General features: G+C 36.4%; 1 protein-coding gene across 1 annotated transcript in view; it reads left to right on the forward strand.

The window, feature by feature from the left end:
• The window catches only part of ADGRV1 (adhesion G protein-coupled receptor V1), a gene marked incomplete at its 3' end in the record, with an annotated part of 281,727 nt that overhangs the window by 22,901 nt on the left and 240,002 nt on the right, over window positions 1-18,824 (forward strand). The window contains exons 11-22 of the mRNA XM_082012794.1: window positions 1,986-2,018; window positions 3,699-3,825; window positions 3,914-4,099; window positions 5,008-5,188; window positions 5,777-5,940; window positions 6,593-6,716; window positions 7,091-7,357; window positions 9,816-9,942; window positions 11,553-11,770; window positions 12,937-13,680; window positions 15,793-16,166; window positions 18,025-18,201. Of these exons, the coding sequence (XP_081868920.1) occupies window positions 1,986-2,018; window positions 3,699-3,825; window positions 3,914-4,099; window positions 5,008-5,188; window positions 5,777-5,940; window positions 6,593-6,716; window positions 7,091-7,357; window positions 9,816-9,942; window positions 11,553-11,770; window positions 12,937-13,680; window positions 15,793-16,166; window positions 18,025-18,201 (2,722 nt within the window). The remainder of the gene's footprint in view (window positions 1-1,985; window positions 2,019-3,698; window positions 3,826-3,913; window positions 4,100-5,007; window positions 5,189-5,776; window positions 5,941-6,592; window positions 6,717-7,090; window positions 7,358-9,815; window positions 9,943-11,552; window positions 11,771-12,936; window positions 13,681-15,792; window positions 16,167-18,024; window positions 18,202-18,824) is intronic.

Consider the following 18,824-nt stretch of genomic DNA (forward strand, 5'->3'; position numbering starts at 1 on the left):
CACCATGGCCAGGCACAGCCTGGCGATCACCAGGCAGGTCCTCAATGAGGAGGCAAATCCAGAGTTGAGTCAGGAAGTGACCTAGTGGGTCCGGGTCTTGGGGTGTTATGAGAATTTATATGTGTGTACCTCAGAGTGTAGACACGAGGGATCCTATTGTGTACAACCTTTGTTCATGTTCATGTAACAGCAGCTCAGAGTTGGAAGCCTAAGCCTAGGTGCTTCTATTCCATTTTTGCATAGGCTATTTTATGGCTTTTTGAATAGTAACCAACATTTACTATGTCAGAGCAGTGACAGCAATCTGGCCAGTCATGCAGAGAAAACATAGGCTGATCAATCAATCAGTCAATCAATCAAGTGATCCTACTGTTGAAAATTAGACTTGGATGAAGAAACCTCCCAAACAATGGTTTCCTGTAGCAGTGGATGGGCTGAATCTGACTACTTGCTTTCTGACCTGCAAGTTCTCTGGATTCTGGTCTGACTTACACTGTGACTGTTTTAAAGTGATAAAGTATCGCCAGTCTTCTCACCCCTTTCAGAGAACACCTTGAGATGCTCAAGATGCACACCTCACGGTGTAACCGTTTCATTTCTGCTGCCCTCTTTGGGTTTCTGCAGTGCTGCCATTGTGCATTACAACACTACTAGATTCTAGCACTACTCCTAAGTTAACCTTAACCGTTTTTTTTTGTCTGAGCTGTGTTTGGACTCATGCAGTGTAACTCTGTGAAGCTGAAAGAGATTTATTTCTGGCATGACGTTTCTGATGAATTCTTATGTCTTAACTACTTAAGCTTGTACATACGTATCAAAAACTCACTTGACATAATGGTTCATTTGTTGTAAATTACATTACCAACAGCTTAGAGATATAATTAAATTTTAGCACTACCAAATCTGGAATTTTCTCCTTGAACTTTTCATTCTATTAATACTGTGATGGTTTTGGAACACTTTTCTGTATATGTCTGAAGGAAGGGAGAATGCCTCAATATATAGTATTTAAAATCTAGCCTCACTGGAAATCAATGACAAATTTCTATTAATTCAGGTCTCCTGTTTTTAAGAATGTATCTGCAAATGTATTTGCTTTGTTTTCTCAGAATTTTGAGTGAATTCTTATCTCTATTCAATTCTTAATCTGAGTTCTCTTGAGGTTAGTGAAGTCAGAATTTCGCTTTGTAAATGCTGTAATAATCTGTTTATGGTATTTTGATAGGATACAGAGGTTTTATATTTAATATGTATTTATTTTAGATGAAGAAACCCAAAATGCATGATTGCCATTGCATAATAATACTGTCATTTGACTTGATGTGATAGTTTTGTTATAAGTGCTTGGCCAAAACTGAACCAATTAAAAGATTAGCAATACCCTTTTCTTAATTTTGTATTTTTGTTTGTTATATTTTTATATTTGTTATTTTACTTTGGTAAACTGATTAACTGAAAAACTGTCATAAATAAGATTTGATTTTGTGCCAAGGTAGTTCCTGATATGTTGCAACTCCCACTGTGCTTGACTATTTTTACCATTACTTTGTCAGAGTGATGAAATGGCGTATCATGGAAGCATGTAGATTTTTTTCCTAAATTTAAGGGCTGTTCATAAATGTGGCTGCTGGAGCAGTTGTGAGCATGTACAAGGGTTGACAGCAATTGAGCTTTTGGAGGAGATATAGGTATACCATGGGTATACCATGAATGGGTCTTGGTATGCTGAATTGGTCATTTCTCCTAAGTGGGAGCTGCCCACTTGCTAGCATTTGTCAAGAGGAAAATGCCAAGCAAGTAGAGTTCCATAAAATGAATATTATAAGCCTTTGGAAAGGAAAAAGAAAGCTTTGTGTTGTTTTTTTTATTGTTATTCTTTTCTAAGATTAGTACTTTACAGTACAGTACAGATTGAAATTCTAGCAAGTGGCACTTTCATCCTTCCCCCTTCCCCTTCCTTTCTTTCTTTCTTTCTGTGTTGACAGGGTAGAGACAGAAAGGTTTGTCGTGTACTTTGGGTAAGTGCAGTGAACTTTGGTTTGTCTTCAGTGAGTGAGTGCTTTGGTTTACAAGTGTTTGGTTGGGACAGAGTCTGTCTTTATTGTTTCTTTTCCTCTTAGGAATCACATCTTCTGCATCTCTTCAGACAATGCATGCTTGCCCTTTGGTGTTTGTTTGAAGGCATGAGGTTCTGGTTTGAAGGCATTTCTTTGTTTAGGATCCCTGAATGGTAAAATTTATGAATGCATGGCTCAGTGTTTGATATTTGAGTGTTTGATGCAATGATGGATTAGTTGTTTTAAACTGCCACAAATACGATATACCCCAACTAAGTGACTGAAATGACTAGAGTTATAGGGAAGTTTTCTGTGGTCAAAGATGAGTAGTTATCTTGGTTTTGAATAACCTGCACTTATTTTATGTTAACACAAGTTATTGTGTCTGCTGACATATTTTTTGATGTGCAATAAACATGACATGTTACCGTATTAAATAGTTATTTCCAGTTTTGTATCTTGTATCCTTCCTGTGGACTTTGCTACAAGATACATTGCTCTTTATTTTTTTGGGGGGGGACAATGTTCCAGTTATTTATGGAGTGTTTGTGGAAACAGTTTTGGAACTGATTTCAAATAATGGTTATAATAGATCACATTTCTTTCAACATGAAATAGTCTTTGATGAAGTCTGGGTTGGAGTACAGTGAAACCATAAAAACATTTGCAATATCTTGGACCAAGTTTTCATTGAAATTTTCATCCAGGAAACATAGAAGGTGTGCAGGAATCTGAATACCTAAAATACCATGTAACAAGCCATGCCCAAACTGTCAGTATGAAGGTGCTTTCTTGGCGCATCCTTCTGTAGTACTTTTTCTGGCATTCTTAACGTAATGAACTTAAAACAATTAAAAAAATTAACACATCTGAGGAAATCAATGCAAGAAATGTGCAAGGTGTCCTTCTCTCATCATATATGACCCATTCGTGTCCATGAGTAAGACCAAGATGGGGTAGCAGTAGCCCAGGGAGAGAAATGCTCCACCAAGAGGATCACTGATCATGCCTGCACCATTCACCATAAGCTTTTAGGCAGCTGGTTTGTGAGTAAGGGAGGAGGAAGGTAATGAGTCTGAGCTACTGAGAAGAGGTCCAACACTTACTAGAGCCAGGCTGCGATCCTACAGGTAGTGTCCACATCTTACAGAAGGCAGGTTAACACGCAGGTGAGGATGAAATACACAATATCGAGGGGCAAATCTCTTCCTCTTTCTTTCAGCAGTAAACTTTGGAGAAGGGGTAAGAACATGTGATTGTCAATGTAATCTCTGTTTGAGTGGTTTTGGATTATCTTTTGTGCTTTGATCCAAATGCAAAGTAATACTAAATGTAACTCTTAAGTATTTACCTTCACAATTCTCTGTCTTTTCCTGTGTGTATGCGTGACTAAAAAAAACCCAGAATCACCAACTATAAAAACTAATGAGAAAACAGTTACTTCAGAAACAAAGGGTTTTTTACAAATGGATAAGACATACTTACGTGTCATTTAAATTTATTTTCTTCTTTGCAGGTAATTGTTTGTTTCCATAATTTATTCCTAAACTTCATCAGTATTGTGATGTCCTTCGCACAGGTATGGATTTACTTGCCAAACAGGATTGTCACTCAAAAAACCCTCTTGCCTTCCTTTCTCAGGGTCAGCGTGGAAAATCAAATACTGAAATATGGGTTTACTACTTGTGAAATTATTATTTTGGAAAATGATGATCCCGGAGGAGTGTTTGAATTTTCTCCCTCTTCCAGAGGTCCCTACAGTATCAAGGTAGCTATCTGAGCAATTTCTCCTAATCATTATGGACAACTTGGTTTAAGCAGAGTTCTAGAAAAAAGCCGAATTTTCTTTTTTGCAGGAGGGGGAGTCTGTTGAACTGCAGATTGTTCGCAGTAGAGGAAGTCTTGTCAGGCAGTTTCTACGGTACACTGTAGAACCAAGAGACAATAATGAGTTTTATGGAAGCACAGGAATTCTGGAGTTTAAGCCTGGTGAAAGAGAGATCATAATTACTCTTCTGACAAGGATGGATGGGGTTCCAGAGGTAAAAATTAATATTTTTCACTCTTCAAATTGTCCTCACAGGCTTATTAGTTTGTCACTTATTAAAATATAGGCATGTATATAGGAGCAGAACAAACGTGTAACGGTTTTTCTCCAGAATGCCTTCCCAACCTCCAAACCAGGGATGCCTGGAATAATAAGTGGTCTTGGAGTTTATTAGTCCTCAGTGGATTTTTTTATGTGAATTGAAACAATTATGCTTTGAATCCATGTACAGTTTTAGCATCCATGACATTCTGTAGTATGGAGTGCCATTGTTTAATTGAACTCTGTGTGGAGAACCACTTTTTTTTTTTCTTTTCTAGTAATAGTCTGCTAGTTTCACTCAGTGCTCCCCAGACTAGACTAACATTTGACGTATAGATACATAGATGCAGTATTTGTTTTAATGTTCCTTGAAGTGTTAATTGTGAGCTTTTTTCAAGAAATACATGAACTACAAAGTCCCAGTATAATAAAGCAAGCTGATACATTCTTTTTAAGTTGGTGTGCTGTCAATGGTTTAAAAATCTTTGCTTTCCCTGTTATAAAGCCAGAAATGTTAATAAATCTTATAGAAAAGAAAACTTAACTTCAGAGAGCATTACAAATGTATTTGTACTAGTGAATTGATGAGATTCTAAGCTAAGTACACAAAATAAGTCTTCGCCTGTAATAATTCTAGATTTTTTGAGAACGGAGTCCTATCAGATATAGAAATTTCAAATTATTTCTTTGTTCCGATGGCAATGTACAAACATCTTATGAATGTAAAAAGTGTGTGTGATGTCCTTTTGTTTAAATTTGTATCCCTTTCTGCCTGGCTAGGGACTGTGGATGTTCGCCCATTTGTTTTGGATGTGAATGCTGAATACGTATTCTTGTTCTGACTGAATTTCCCTCTTCTAGCTGGACGAGATGTATTCTGTGGTACTCAGTGGCTACAGTGAAATGCCAGGCAAGTTGGGGAATGCCACAAGGGTCAATATAACCATTCTGAAGAACGATGATCCACATGGTGTCATTCAGTTTCTACCTGATGAGCTATCAGTAACAATAAAGGAAAGTAAAGGAGAAATCATCTACACTGGTAATTTTTTTTTATTCGAGTTACTGCTTTGGCTGCTGTCTGCCCCTGCAAGGCTCCTTTTCCCCATTTCACCTTTCTAGGACAATGTCTGACCCCAGGCTCCACTCGGGAGTTACCAGAGTGGTACAGTGCCAGCACGATGAGCAGTGGAGACTGAAGGGAAGGATGGGCCTGGAAAGCCAGAGGGATCAATCCAGCAAAAAAATGTCTGGAGAATATGCCAGACAGGAGGGACGGAGTATTGATGTGTGTGCAAAGTGCAGCCTGGAGGTAGTAGCTCTGGTTGTGGAGCATGAAGAACAGGGTGCTACGTGAGAGAAGAATAGAGCTAAATGTTCGTATGGGTGACTTCAATTTATCTATCTCTATTCAATTATCAAGTACATTTACAGGCAAAAAATAACACATTTGAGCAAATTTGATGGTCTGTCTTTGTCCTTTCATGTAGCACTCTCACGTATTAGTATTTTTATAAGAAGTGGGTTTGCTTATTATTTCCTTTCTTTTTTCTTTGTTTCAGCTTTGCTGGCCTTTTAATTTGTGTTGTTCTGAAGATGCTCACTGGCTGTATATGTTTGCATTTTTTAGCTGCTTACAGAGTTGTAAGAAACCAGGGAAACTATGGCAATGTTAGTGTGTCTTGGATTGTTGACCCGGCATGTACTAATGACATCTATCCAGAACAAGGGACTATTTTCTTTGATAATCTGGAGTTTTCAAAAAATATGACCATTTACTCACTGCCAGATGAGGTAAACATTTTTACAGCGTTTTTGTGTGAGTATATGGGATAAAGAGTAAGTGCAAAAGCATTACAATTTAAGGAGAAAGAAGAAATGTCTGTTTTTTAAGAGCCTGATAAGTATTTGTAGGAAAAATCAAAATGCTTAGGTAAAACTGAGATTACTTCAGCAAATCATAAAAGAATTCAAGAAGGTGTGCATACCTATAAATGAAAAAATTTAGAAGCTGAGAGTAGTTGAATGTGGTTAAATTACAGAGAAGTTCAACTGAATAAAACTCTTGTTTTGATAGCAGGAATCCTAGTTTTTATTTTTAATACTGATATATTTGAAGTAATATAAGGAAGAATGACAATAATTAATAAATAAAGCTGTAAAAATAAATTACATGTGTCAGACAGAAGTAGGAAACTGCAAGATAACTTTTGGGTCATCTGTATAACACTAGAGATGAGGGGACTTATTTTACAAGCATTTTAGACTGATGGTTTCTGTGTAACTGTATGAACTGTCATTTGTCTTCCCTCTTGACGCACTTAAGGATCAATAAATAAAAAACAACACTCAGACATCTCTACTTGTTAACGCCCTCAGCTGTTCATTTTAATGTCTTCATTGTTTTGTATGCAAGAAATTAATTTTGTAATACTTTTTCTTTCAGGTACCTGAAGAGGTGGAAGTATTCATCATCAGCTTATTCAATGCCACTGGTGGAGCCAGGCTGGGCAATATAACCAGTGCAATTTTACAAATTGCAAGGAATGATGATCCCATTTATTTTTCAGGTTAGATATTACTGTTTTTAAACGTAGAATACCTATACTGTCCCAAACAGATTTTATTGACAGACCAGATCATTGAGAAATCCCAATCCCAATAGAGCTAATATAAAAAGTTCTTTTTTGTTTATTTGTTTGCAGAATTTGTATTTGTTTCCTTCAGAACCTTCTATTATTTTATTGCATTGTTCTCTTTGTTGATGCTGGAATTGGTTAGGTGGCCAGGTACAACAATTGTACCTGCAAGTATTTCCATGCCTTTACCACATATGCCTTCTGTTTCACCGAGAAGGATCCTCTGGGGGAGGATTAAGAAAATAGGCCACATGTGAGGAGCTCAGGCTTGAATTCAGGTAGATTTGTTGCTTCTGTATTTTCAGAACCTCTGACAGTGAGCGTTAAAGAAGGAGATGTTGCAAACTTTACAGTCCTGAGGAATGGATCCGCTGACGTTGCTATTGCTGTCCACTATATTACTGTTAATGGAGATGCAACAGCTGAAGAGGGAGACTTTGTTCCTGGTGGAAAGAGCAGCGTTATTTTATTTGGTGTTGGAGAAAGAGAGCAGAACTTAACTGTGTATATTAATGATGATGATACCCCTGAAACTGATGAAACATTTTACATCTTCCTTTTGAATTCCACAGGTAAAACTAATGATTTGGTGTATGTTTAGTAACTATCTGTTTGTCTTGCTGCAATTTACCTGCTTGGTCTTACCATAAAGCAGTATATAAATGCCAAGTATTATGTGAATAAGGTTTGCTTCAACATTTCTAGACAATTACTGTACACAGTGTGTATGGATTTTCATCTTGAATTGTTCAACTGGAAATAAAAATCAAATGATACAGCTGAAACCTTTCCTGAAAAAACAACTGGAGTGAAAGTCTCTTTTCAAATGTAAATGTTCCAGATTAGATGGGGTTTTGACTTGACTACAGAAACAGAAAGCTAAAGAATGTTAATACTACAACAATCTTAAGGAAAGAGGGATTCTTTTAGATTGTTTATCATGCTCCAGTGTATACTACACAACTGCCTCATTTTTGTGAGAACAAACAGAACTGCCTTATTTTCGAGGAAAACCATGTAAATTGGTCTCTGTTTTACTTTTGTAGTAGTGCGATGTATGCACACATTTTTTTCAGTCTGACATTATAATTTTACAAGGCTTAATTTACAGAAAATGTGTGTTAGAAATTACCCAGTGTACCACCCATAAAGAATAGGTTTATTATCTTAGAAATAACATTGTCTTTTTTTTTTTTTAAGTTATCATTTAGCAGGAACTGATACAAAATTATTCAGCACATTCCTATTTTTGAAATAGATGTCTTCTGGAATAAACCAGCACTGATATGTAATATTGATAATAAAATACAAGTGAAATGTAAGAAATAGGTAAATTTTCCTGGTTCTACCTGCTTAATAAAGACCCGCCCAATCCTAGCCCTGCCAAAATTCAAGACGTAGTGGGAAAGTAATTTACAATTGCGTTAGCAAATTTTAATGAGTTCCTGTCCTTCAGGTGTTATTATTCTGTAGCTGAGAGGTAATAACAGGCTGTGAATGCACTGTGTATCTTTGCAATGCAAACCAAAACGGAACTGAATAATCCATCAAAATGAGGACTAAGACTTGAGGGGGTGTAATTTAATAAAGCAAAGGAAAACTATTGCAATTAACCATCAGACTGAACCTTCACGTTAGATTGTGTGGTAGGTCCACAAAGTAAAATACCTTCCAGGGATTCAATTCAAGATGAGGAAATATAAAATTAGATTTCTTCATTTGGACTTGCCCTCATTACAGTCTATAATGACCTGATTCACTGTCAGTGAGACTAAGAGGGTGCTTCAGGTCATGTGAAAGTGGACGCCCTGTGGCTGGTCTATGAATTGCTCACAAGGCTTCATTGATCTCGAACTGCATCTGCCGTAGACATTGGTAGCAGGCAGCCGGAGAATTACAGGGAAATTTCTATCAATTATTTGAGTATAAGGTAGCTTATAGGTTTCCTGCGGTCAGTTGGCATTTACTTTGGTAGACAGGTCTTTTACAAAACATCAGCCTTATGGAAAATATTGGACAAAGCCTTCTTCTCTCTTCTTAAATTTTCTCTTCAGTGATCTTTTTCTACTTTACTAACTTTCTTCAGGATCTACTGGTATTTTCTCTTACTGCTCTGTTGGGAACTTGTGATGTCTTTCCTCCCGGCACATTGGTCCTGCAAGAATGGATAGCTGCAGGCTCCCTTTGCCTCTAAAAGGAGGATCATATCATCATGTAGCCTCTCTAGAACCACTTAGATTATAGAATATTTCTATGTGCATTCCTGAAAGTAAAAAAGAAGTTATTTTCTTTCTGTGATCTGTTACATTTATTGACCTTGATTGTTACATCCCTTTTGAAAATTATGTTGAACTGTACCTCAGAGAAATTATAGATAGAGGTATATGAAGTTAAAACAGCAAACACATTGTTTGCTTTGGAACAAAACTAGTCTAACGTTCTTAAATGGGGTGAAAAATGGGGTGGGGTGAAAACATAATGTACATCTGTAGGAAGGGTGTTAGAATGTCCCTACACACAGAAATCCTACTAGCTTCCCTTCTGCTTCACAGGTATCTTACTTTTTTTCCTTTCAGGTGGGCTGTGATATGGGTGTGAAGAAAATCTTAGACATTGTTCTCAGCTTGTATTTAGTTTAAGTGCAATATTTCTATTCTACGTCTAAAAGAGAGCTGCGATCTTTGAATACGTATCTTTTTCTTTTGACGACCAATTGATCAAGCATGAAATACTACCTCTCGTACAATCCTTTCTGTTTCTCTTCTGAATCGTATCTTCTCTGGTCGTGTCACGTGTATTTTTTCCTAGAAATCTTATATCTTGCTATCTGCCTGAGTTGCTACTTAAGTATTTTTACCCTGTTTTGCCTGATACTGAGTATCTCAAATAGTGGTTTTCACTGATTATTTTATCATTGTTCATTTCTTTGTTTCCATAAAAGCAGTTGGTGTGAGAAGCAAACACCTTTGGTTTTAGAGTTACATCCATTTCTGATTCCAGTTTTGATAAAATTCATCACCTTCTTTTTAGGAGATACCGTTGTCTTTGAGGCTGGAGTGGCTACGGTTATTATTGAAGCAAATGATGATCCTAATGGAATTTTCTCCTTGGAGACTTTAGAGAAGCCAGTGGAAGAAGGCAAAAGTAACAATTACATGTAAGTAACTTTAAAATAATACTTTTGCACTTTTTTGGAACTGATATATGTGGTACTTTATGGTACTTTATTAGTACTTTGATCTAATCCCATACAAGTTTGTGTTGATAAAAATGTAATAAAGGAGAATTTTGCATTAAATTATTTGTAAACATATTGAAGACACCAACTGCTACTCCCAAGTAGACTGTGCATGTTACAATGTATATAGAAATTCGTGTTAAAACATAAATAAATAAGACTACAGTGTTGTTTTGTTATATTTTCAGTAGATTTTAGATACAGAAGAATCTTGATGATTGAGCAGAATGTAACCTGGGTTAAGAGAGAAGTAAAAAATTACATCTTTATTCTTGTGTTACACATCTGAAAAATGAAAATCCTTGAGAAAAGAGGCTATTAAATTTATTGTGTTCATTTATTTGGTTTTGTTATACTGATCTTTGGGTTTTGGTTTTTGTTGTCCTTTATAATCTTATTTGCAAGATAAAATTTTTGTATTTGATGGTGTGAAGAACGATGATATGAACTAAACAGGTTTATATGCAGGTGCTGTATGGAAGCACATGATACCAAGATCACCAACATTTGAAGACCTTTCTCAGTCCTCATTGATGAAATATATTTACTAGGGAGCTGTCTCTTCCATCCCCTGACTGCTTTGGCTATTGTGTAGTACATACAAAAGAGTCAGAGTAGCATATAGCCTAACTACTGAGAACACCTATGGCAGCACTGAGCTTTAAAGGGAGTAATTGAAGTTACTGCAACTGTGCTGCATAGCTGGGTTTACCAGAGCACCCTTGCTAACAGCAAAAAAAGAAAAGCCTTTGGAAGCAGAAACAACATAATTCTGGTGCAGTGCCTAAACTAGTTTTGCTGAACTAATTTTTCAGACTGATAAAATCTTTTTCAGACTGATAAAAAAGGCATTGTATTTTAGCGTCCAAACAGAAGCACACTTTTTGTATATAAAGCACACTTTGTTAATAAAGGCTTTATATACTTAAGGTTTTATTTAAAATGCCATTTGGAAATTGGTGAAATTATGTTACCAGATAGCTCTATAAAAAAATAAAATCTTGTTTTCATTTACTATGTTCTTAATGTGGAATAACCACAGATTTCTGAAGGATATAGAACATAACCCAAATTTAATACCAATGTAAGAAAGCGTTTAAGGAGGCTTTATGGCTAATGGGAGAAATGTTTATGGTTAAATGTAGATGATTCTCTTTCCTGTGTAGGGGTGGCCAGGGATATCAATTTTTAATGTTAACTTGCTGAACTGTTATACATTCGTGTTTATTATTTACATAATAGAAGTGCAAGATAAACTGATGTTTCGTTTAGCAGTACTACTTTGCATGGGCCTACGTTAGTTATTTTTTTCTAAGGTACCTGTAGTATACCTGGGAGTAGAATTATACTGTGAAATTGGCAGGATTTGTATCATTGTTCATGGTTGTATTTATTGTTCATGGTTATTTAGGATGTTGTATATTATTTTTCACAGTAAGGGAGATAAGTGTAGTAACTGTCTTTTCCCTTGCAAATAAATGCTGGTGCGTACCTGCCAGGAGGTTCACTCTCTCTGTATCACTGAACAGGGTTTTGAGACATAGAGGACACTTTGGCAATGTCTCCTTGACCTGGCAGCTGTTTGATAATGACTCTGCCCTGAGGCCAGGAGAAGAGTTCTATGAAACTTACGGGACTGTGTGCTTCATGGATGGTGAAGGATCAAAGCCAATAACACTCCATGCTATTTCAGATAGTATTCCTGAATTCAATGAATTTTACATTCTAAAGTTGGTGAATGCTTCAGGTATTGTCTTCCATATCACCATTACTTTCATATCTGGTAGAAAAGAATTATGTTTAATCAATCAAAAAGAAACCAACCCCGGACAGAGCTTTGACTTGAATCATGTGTTGATATCCTATACTTTTCTGGTAAGGCTTTAGGTTTTATTTTCCATTTAATCTTAATATAGATATATGAATGCAGTTATTCAGTTCCTGAATTACTGTTATACACATTTTGGTAATCTGACCTTTAAAAAGGATGCCTTCTGGTGATTTCAGAGCTATAGATCTTTGTGTATTTGAAGACAAAAAGCTGTTACAGGCTATGCATGTCAACCACAATGGAGGTTTGTTGGTTTGCTTTTTTCTAGAGGAGGTAAAATACTTAGGGTTACCACGTCATATGACTTAAATTACAACTGCTACAGGTCTGCTACTGATCAGACTTCTAAATCTCCTGGACTCATTCCACTTCAGTGCGATTTATGGTGTTCTGTGCCCAAATACAACTGAAAATCTGAGTTGACCTTTCCTGTACGTGAAATCCATATGCATGTACAGAAAATGTCCTACTTATAATAGGTAGATCACTGTACACTTTGAACATGGAGGCTCTGCATTCACGTCATGATCTTTGTATCACGAACTCTTAACTGTGCAGAAATAGATGACTAATATCAGGACTTGGCAACAGTTTTAACACACAACTGATGACTGATTTTGCAAGGTGTCTCTGCTTCTGTTTCAGAGGCAATGGGCCAAATTTTGCCATTCCATATTCCTGTAAATCTTGGAGTAATATGAGAACTGAATTTGGCCCCACATTTATCGAATGAATCAAAGATAACCCGTCTCATTGAGTAACTCGGAAAAATTGGAGCTAATCTTGTTTTAGCTGAAAGACAGCTGTGTGTTTTGCAATTGAAAAATAACTTACTGCTTTGTTCTCTATGAAAATTGTGTCACTATAGTTTTTTAAAAACAATACAGTTAAATTATGTTATTTTTAAATTAGAGCATTTTCTAAGAGCTCAGAGGCTCTATAAATAAGATTTAATCCTTTTTAGAAACACAAATGTTTCTAATAATAAAATTATTAAAAAGACTTTAAGTACTTAGTAACTTTTTTCAGACTGTGTTGTTTGAAACTGACCATTAACCTTTGCTCTAACTTCTATTATATAGGTGGGTTTCCTGGTCCTGGTGGTCAGCTATCTGAAACAAGCCTTGCTGTAACCGTGATGATTCCATTCAATGATGACCCTTTTGGAGTCTTTGTTATAGATCCAGAAAGCCAGGACAGAGAAATAGTGGAAGATGTTCTTTCTGAAGATGATCTTTCCTATATTACAGACTTCACCATCTGGAGACAACAAGGCACCTTTGGTGTTGTCCGGTTAGGTTGGGAAATACTGTCTAGTACGTTCCAAGCTGGATTGCCATCAATGGTAGACTTCTTGTTGCTGGGATCATTTCCAAGCTCAGTACAATCCCAACCTCACATGAGGCGCCATCACAGTGGAACCGATGCTTTGTATTTCAGTGGAAAAGAGGATGCATTTGGGATTATTGGTCCGGAATACCCCTACAGTGGAAATACTGCAGTAACCAATTTTACATTTTCAGCGTGGTTAATTCCTAATGTCAGTACTGATGGTTATATAGTTGAAAAGGATGATGATAATGGGACCTTATATTACGGCGTGAAAATCCAAACAAATTATTCTCATGTTTCTGTAGTGCTTCATTATAAAGCATTAGGATCCAATATGACATATATGGCTAAAGCAGCAGTTCTGAAATACCTGGATGAAAATACTTGGCTTCACCTTCTTATTACTCTGGATGACAGTATAATTGAATTTTACATGGATGGAATTCCAGTTCTGGGAGGAATGAAGAGCCTAAAAGGAGAGGCAATTGCTGATGGTGAGCCAATAACCTGCATAAGTTTTCTCCTTTTGTAAAGTTCTGAAATGTGTAGAAGAGTCTATCTCCTTGACAGGTGTATGCAAGATACTGAAATTATTATATCTGATTAGTTAATTGGAAAGAAAGAATAGGAAATACTGAGAATTTTCAAAAAGCATATGGAAATTAGAAACTAGAAGAAGAAAAAAAAATCAGAGTCTGTTACAACAGATCTTAGCTTGTAATAATTTGAAAATAAATTAATAATTTAAAATTATATTTATATAACTATGCCTGTCATGTATACATAGGGTTACATATGTTTGCAGTTAATGATTTCCATAGATTTACAGCACTTTAGCTGAGAAAGGACTTTTTTCCTCTCAGTTTCTGAAACAAAATGCAATAATAATTTTGTTTCTAGTTGTGTATTATATTGCAACTAAGCCACTCTTTTGTAAGCAACAGAATTTTTCAGGACATACATTTACTTAAGTATGTATTTACATGGTATATTAAAATTATGCTTATAAGTTTAATAGTGTTCCAAGGAACATTAGCATGGGTACTTCATTTTATCGAACTGGGTAGTCCCAGATTTGGTTTTAGTCCTAGGTAATCATTATGGACATTCACTCTGAATTAGCATAGCAGTGACCAGAGAAGTATCAGAGCACTTGCTTTATAAAGTCAGATAATATGTGGTTGGAATTCATTTATATTTGGCATACAAATGAAATATATATATATGGACTTTATGTGCTCTTTCTTTCTGCTGTTTTCCAGTCTTCCATGTGCATTTTTGTCTTGGAGATCATCTCCATCCTTTTTCCTTCCTTCCACTCACCCTCAGTTTCACATGCTTTCTTTGATGGGGATAAGCAGTGATTGATTATCAAATTATTGAATGCAGTCTCCTTTTTGTCATCAAAGGAGGAGAATTAAAAAAGATACAGTGGTGTTAAATGCGTATACATCTGCATGTATATATGTACACAAACATAGAATGATAATAGAGAGGAGACTTCATTATAGTGTAGTATTTTATTTCTGCCTGTAGATTTCCAGTGGTTGAAGTCCGAGAAGTAACTTTGCCCTCTGGAACAAAGTAGTGCCTCTGCAATTAATAATTTCCATCAGACTTGCAGTACCGTAGCTGAGAAAGATATTTTTCCCCTCAGCTTCTAAAACAAAGATGTGTGAAATGCAATAATGCTTTTGTTGCTAGAAGGATATGTCTGAGTCGTTGTAAATTTTCTATGTTAGCGGAGATGGCGTATGCTCTGTCTGGAGATACTACAAGTATAAGGTAAGGATTTAATGTCTCTCCGTTTATTGTTGGATACTACACAGTGGTGAGCACAGTAGCCCAGTTTTTCTCACCATCTTCTGCCTTGTGCCCTGGGACCATTTTCCGCTGTGGTTGCTCATCTCTGGAGCTGAAACTCAGTGTCATATGGATGCCAGTACATGCAAGAGCACAGCTTCTTCCAAAAACAGAGAAAAGCTGGGAAGAAGAGAGGACTATGTGCTTTAGCACAACAGGAATGACTATGAGCTCAGCATATTTGTGAAAAAGGCAGCTGTGCTCCGATGGTTTGCTGAGTGGGATAATTGCTTGGAGACAGGGAAATATTAATGCTGTTGTAAAAGGCATTTGGATTTTGGTGTACATTTCTGAAGCCCATATTCCCAGCGCATTAGGGGAAAAGCGTGTTCAGAAGGGCTAATGCAGTGATGGTATCATCAGCACAGATCCACTGTCCTAGCAGAGAGACAAGAGGGGTCTGTTTAGCAAAACAAAAGCGGAGAGGGGTTGCAGTTGTGCTCTGCAAATCTCTAATGGAAAGAGAGAAGTTTCCAAGCCTCGTTAAAATAAGGGATGGTGACAATGTGCTGGTGGAACTAGTAGGATGAAAAACCTGAACAGTCTAGGATGGAATTGTTTGACCTGTAGTGAGATGAGGCTCGAGGAACCTTCTGATTTTACAATTCAAGATCAGTATGATTCCTAATCTAGGGATAATAAACAGTTTACCATTGATTTTTAACAATTACAGATATTCATATGCAGATATATTGGTTTGAAGAAATACAGTAACATGAGGAAAATTATAATTTCCTTCTCAGGTCCAGGAATAGTGAGAATTGGAGCAGGAATCAATGGCAGCAGTAGGTACACAGGGCTGATGCAGGATGTAAGGCTTTATGAGCGAAAATTGACACGAGCAGAGATCTATGAACTCCACGCAACTCCTGCGAAGAGTGATGTCCACCCTTTCTCTGGATATTTGGAGTACCGACAAGGAGAGACCAATAAGTCATTCATTGTGTCTGCAAAGGATGACAAAGAAGAAGAAGGAGAGGAGTTATTCATCCTAAAGCTCATTTCTGTGCGTGGTGGAGCTCGAATTTCACAAGACAACACCACGGCAAGATTAAGAATACAGAAAAGTGATAATGCTAATGGTTTATTTGGCTTCACTGGAGCATGCATTCCTGAGGTAAGGTGTTCATAAGGGAAATTACAGGGAAAGTTTTGGACAGAGAAAAATTAATGGCAAGACCAGTTGACGTGCATAATGCCTTTATTTCACATTGTTAGTTTCTGTAGTTATGCAACGCTTTTCTAGAATTTGGAAATGTGTAAGTTCTGTTAATACAGCCTCAGTCTCACTGGCATTTGCAATATAATTTTTAAACATCCCCCCCCCCCCAATTATTTTGGTTAAGAGAATTGATTTTATTATATAAACTGAAGACTAAGGCTTAAATTTTTCTAGAACATTTTATTCCTTGACTTCTGTCATGTATGAGAATGGGATATCAATAAAAATACAAGATTTAAATTTCTTTTTTGGAGAATGAATTATTACAAAGATTTTAATTTTATTTTTCTGTGTTATGTGATGTGTTTGAAAGAATTTTACTACAGGTCATGCAATGACAAGGTGTGATGTATTTTTCGATAATCATTTGCAGACATAACTTATAAGGTATAAATTGCATATGTCTGATGTGAATTTGGTTAATACAGGCTGTGAGTTGTTTTTTTTTAAAAACATTAAATTGTTCTTCGGTGGTAGCCACCATATATGCAATATATAAACTTTCTACTTTGGGGGAGAAGATTGAAATAGACTAAGTAATTTCTAATTCTTTAATCAATTATGAGGGAGAAGGACATGATACCTGTTTCTGTTGGTATTGGATTATTTTGGAAAACACATTTCAGCATACTTTCCAATTTGGGAACTCTCATGACATTTTAATTACATTCTTTCTAACCGACGTGCTTATGATGTGTTTGAACCATCTTGCCCGAGTGATACTGGCTTTCGGTTTGGTTCAGTTTGCTTTCTTATGTGCTTACTGTATGCTATGATAATAGATTCCTTCAGTCTCAAATGCCACTAATAACACTGTGATGCCACAGATCATCAACCAATCATGATGCAAAATTAAAAATGTATGTGGCATGTTAATTGTTTTGCACTAATCTTAGGTCCATTTCACCAGGGAAGTATTGGAGCTCTCAGTGATGATTCAGATACACAGCATTGTTTTATTAGTAGTTTAATTGCTTTGTGTGCATGTCTGTCTGCTAGGCAGCTGAAGGCAATGCAGTATCTGCACTGTGTTATACAGCAGCTCTAGATTTATCTAATGCCTAAGATAGCTTTAGCCTTTCTGGTAATTTAAAAAAAAAAAAAAATTTCTATTTTAGTTCTGTGATCATAATTTTGTAAAATATATGGTCAGAATCAATACCTACTTTGTTCCAAATATGTGAAATTGTTGCTGGTGAAGACATGTTCTCTGTGAAGACAGTATTGTAAAGAGGACTGTGGCACAGAATATTTTTCAGATTTTTTCCTGAATTATGATAGTGTAGTTTAATTTTAATATATCTATTTTTTTTCCGTAATGTTTCTAGTTGGGGAAAGGGGGAATCAAAATCTTTCTTTAAATTATTGCTGGTGAAAATTAGAATAATTGGCACTAATATCAAACAATAGTTTCAGTTACTTTTGACATGTATATTTCAATTATATGGATTCTGTCTTCGGCATGTAGTTTGGGGGAAGAGATTGTGTCCAAAACAAACAACAGGGTACAGTTATTGGCTTACATTTATAGCCCTCAGGGAGATACTAGAAGCTGTTGCAAATTCCACTGAGGTTGTTCTGACCACCATCAAGTTCAGTTTCAGCTTCCTGCAACTCCAAATGTCCTGCAAGTACCATGACAGCAATTTTGGACCTGAACATTTGACTAACGTTAAAGAATTCCATGTTCTGCATTTGTTGCCTTGATTTACTTTGACAATAACAAACATTGCAATTTCTTGCTTTCTTCTAGACCGCCGATGAGGGTTCCACTATATCCTGTGTTGTGGAGCGTACAAGGGGAGCCCTCGACTATGTGTACATAAATTACATTATCTCCCAGGTTGATTCCACTGGCATTAATTACTCTGTTACCGATTTTTCTAACAGCACTGGCACTATCACATTCCTTCCTTGGCAGAGATCAGAGGTAAACCCTACCTTCCTATTAACTATTCATCCTGTCCTTTGCAAACCTGCTGGAAAATACCTTCCGAGGGTGCTTGACTGGTGCTCATGCGAGAGCACATTTTCTTCACATGGCTTTTGTTATATTTCGGAGGGTTTTTTGCATCCCTGACAACTGTCAAGTGATACGATAGATGCTTATAGATCTGTGTGTATGTTGGTTCAAGGGTCACCATGTGTGCATGTATGTTTGAATGCACATCATACATTTGATAGGTTTACATATATGTATATATAGAAAATGTTAACTAGATTTATGTATATGATGTATATGTATACTTGAAGTGGAGATGGTTGAAATAATGGATCCAGCTGCTTTTGAAATAGGAAAATGATCAGGTCTTGCTCTGAGTTTTCTAGCTCAGATTTATTTCCGCATCAATTAAGTGGACAGCAATAAAATTCACTGCTGTAATCAAGTGTCTTGCAAACGCTCGTGGCCATGTTCTGTCCCTTTTGCTTAATCTGTTTTCTATTAATACAATCCTGACAGACAGCGTGGGAATCTCACATTTATTTGAAGAAGAGGTGTCAGACCACAACACTGTAGAAAGTTCATGCGTGTTTTCTATCAGTATTGGTGAA

The sequence above is a fragment of the Phaethon aethereus genome (assembly GCF_964289735.1).
Source record: "Phaethon aethereus genome assembly, chromosome: Z".
NCBI lineage: Eukaryota > Metazoa > Chordata > Aves > Phaethontiformes > Phaethontidae > Phaethon > Phaethon aethereus.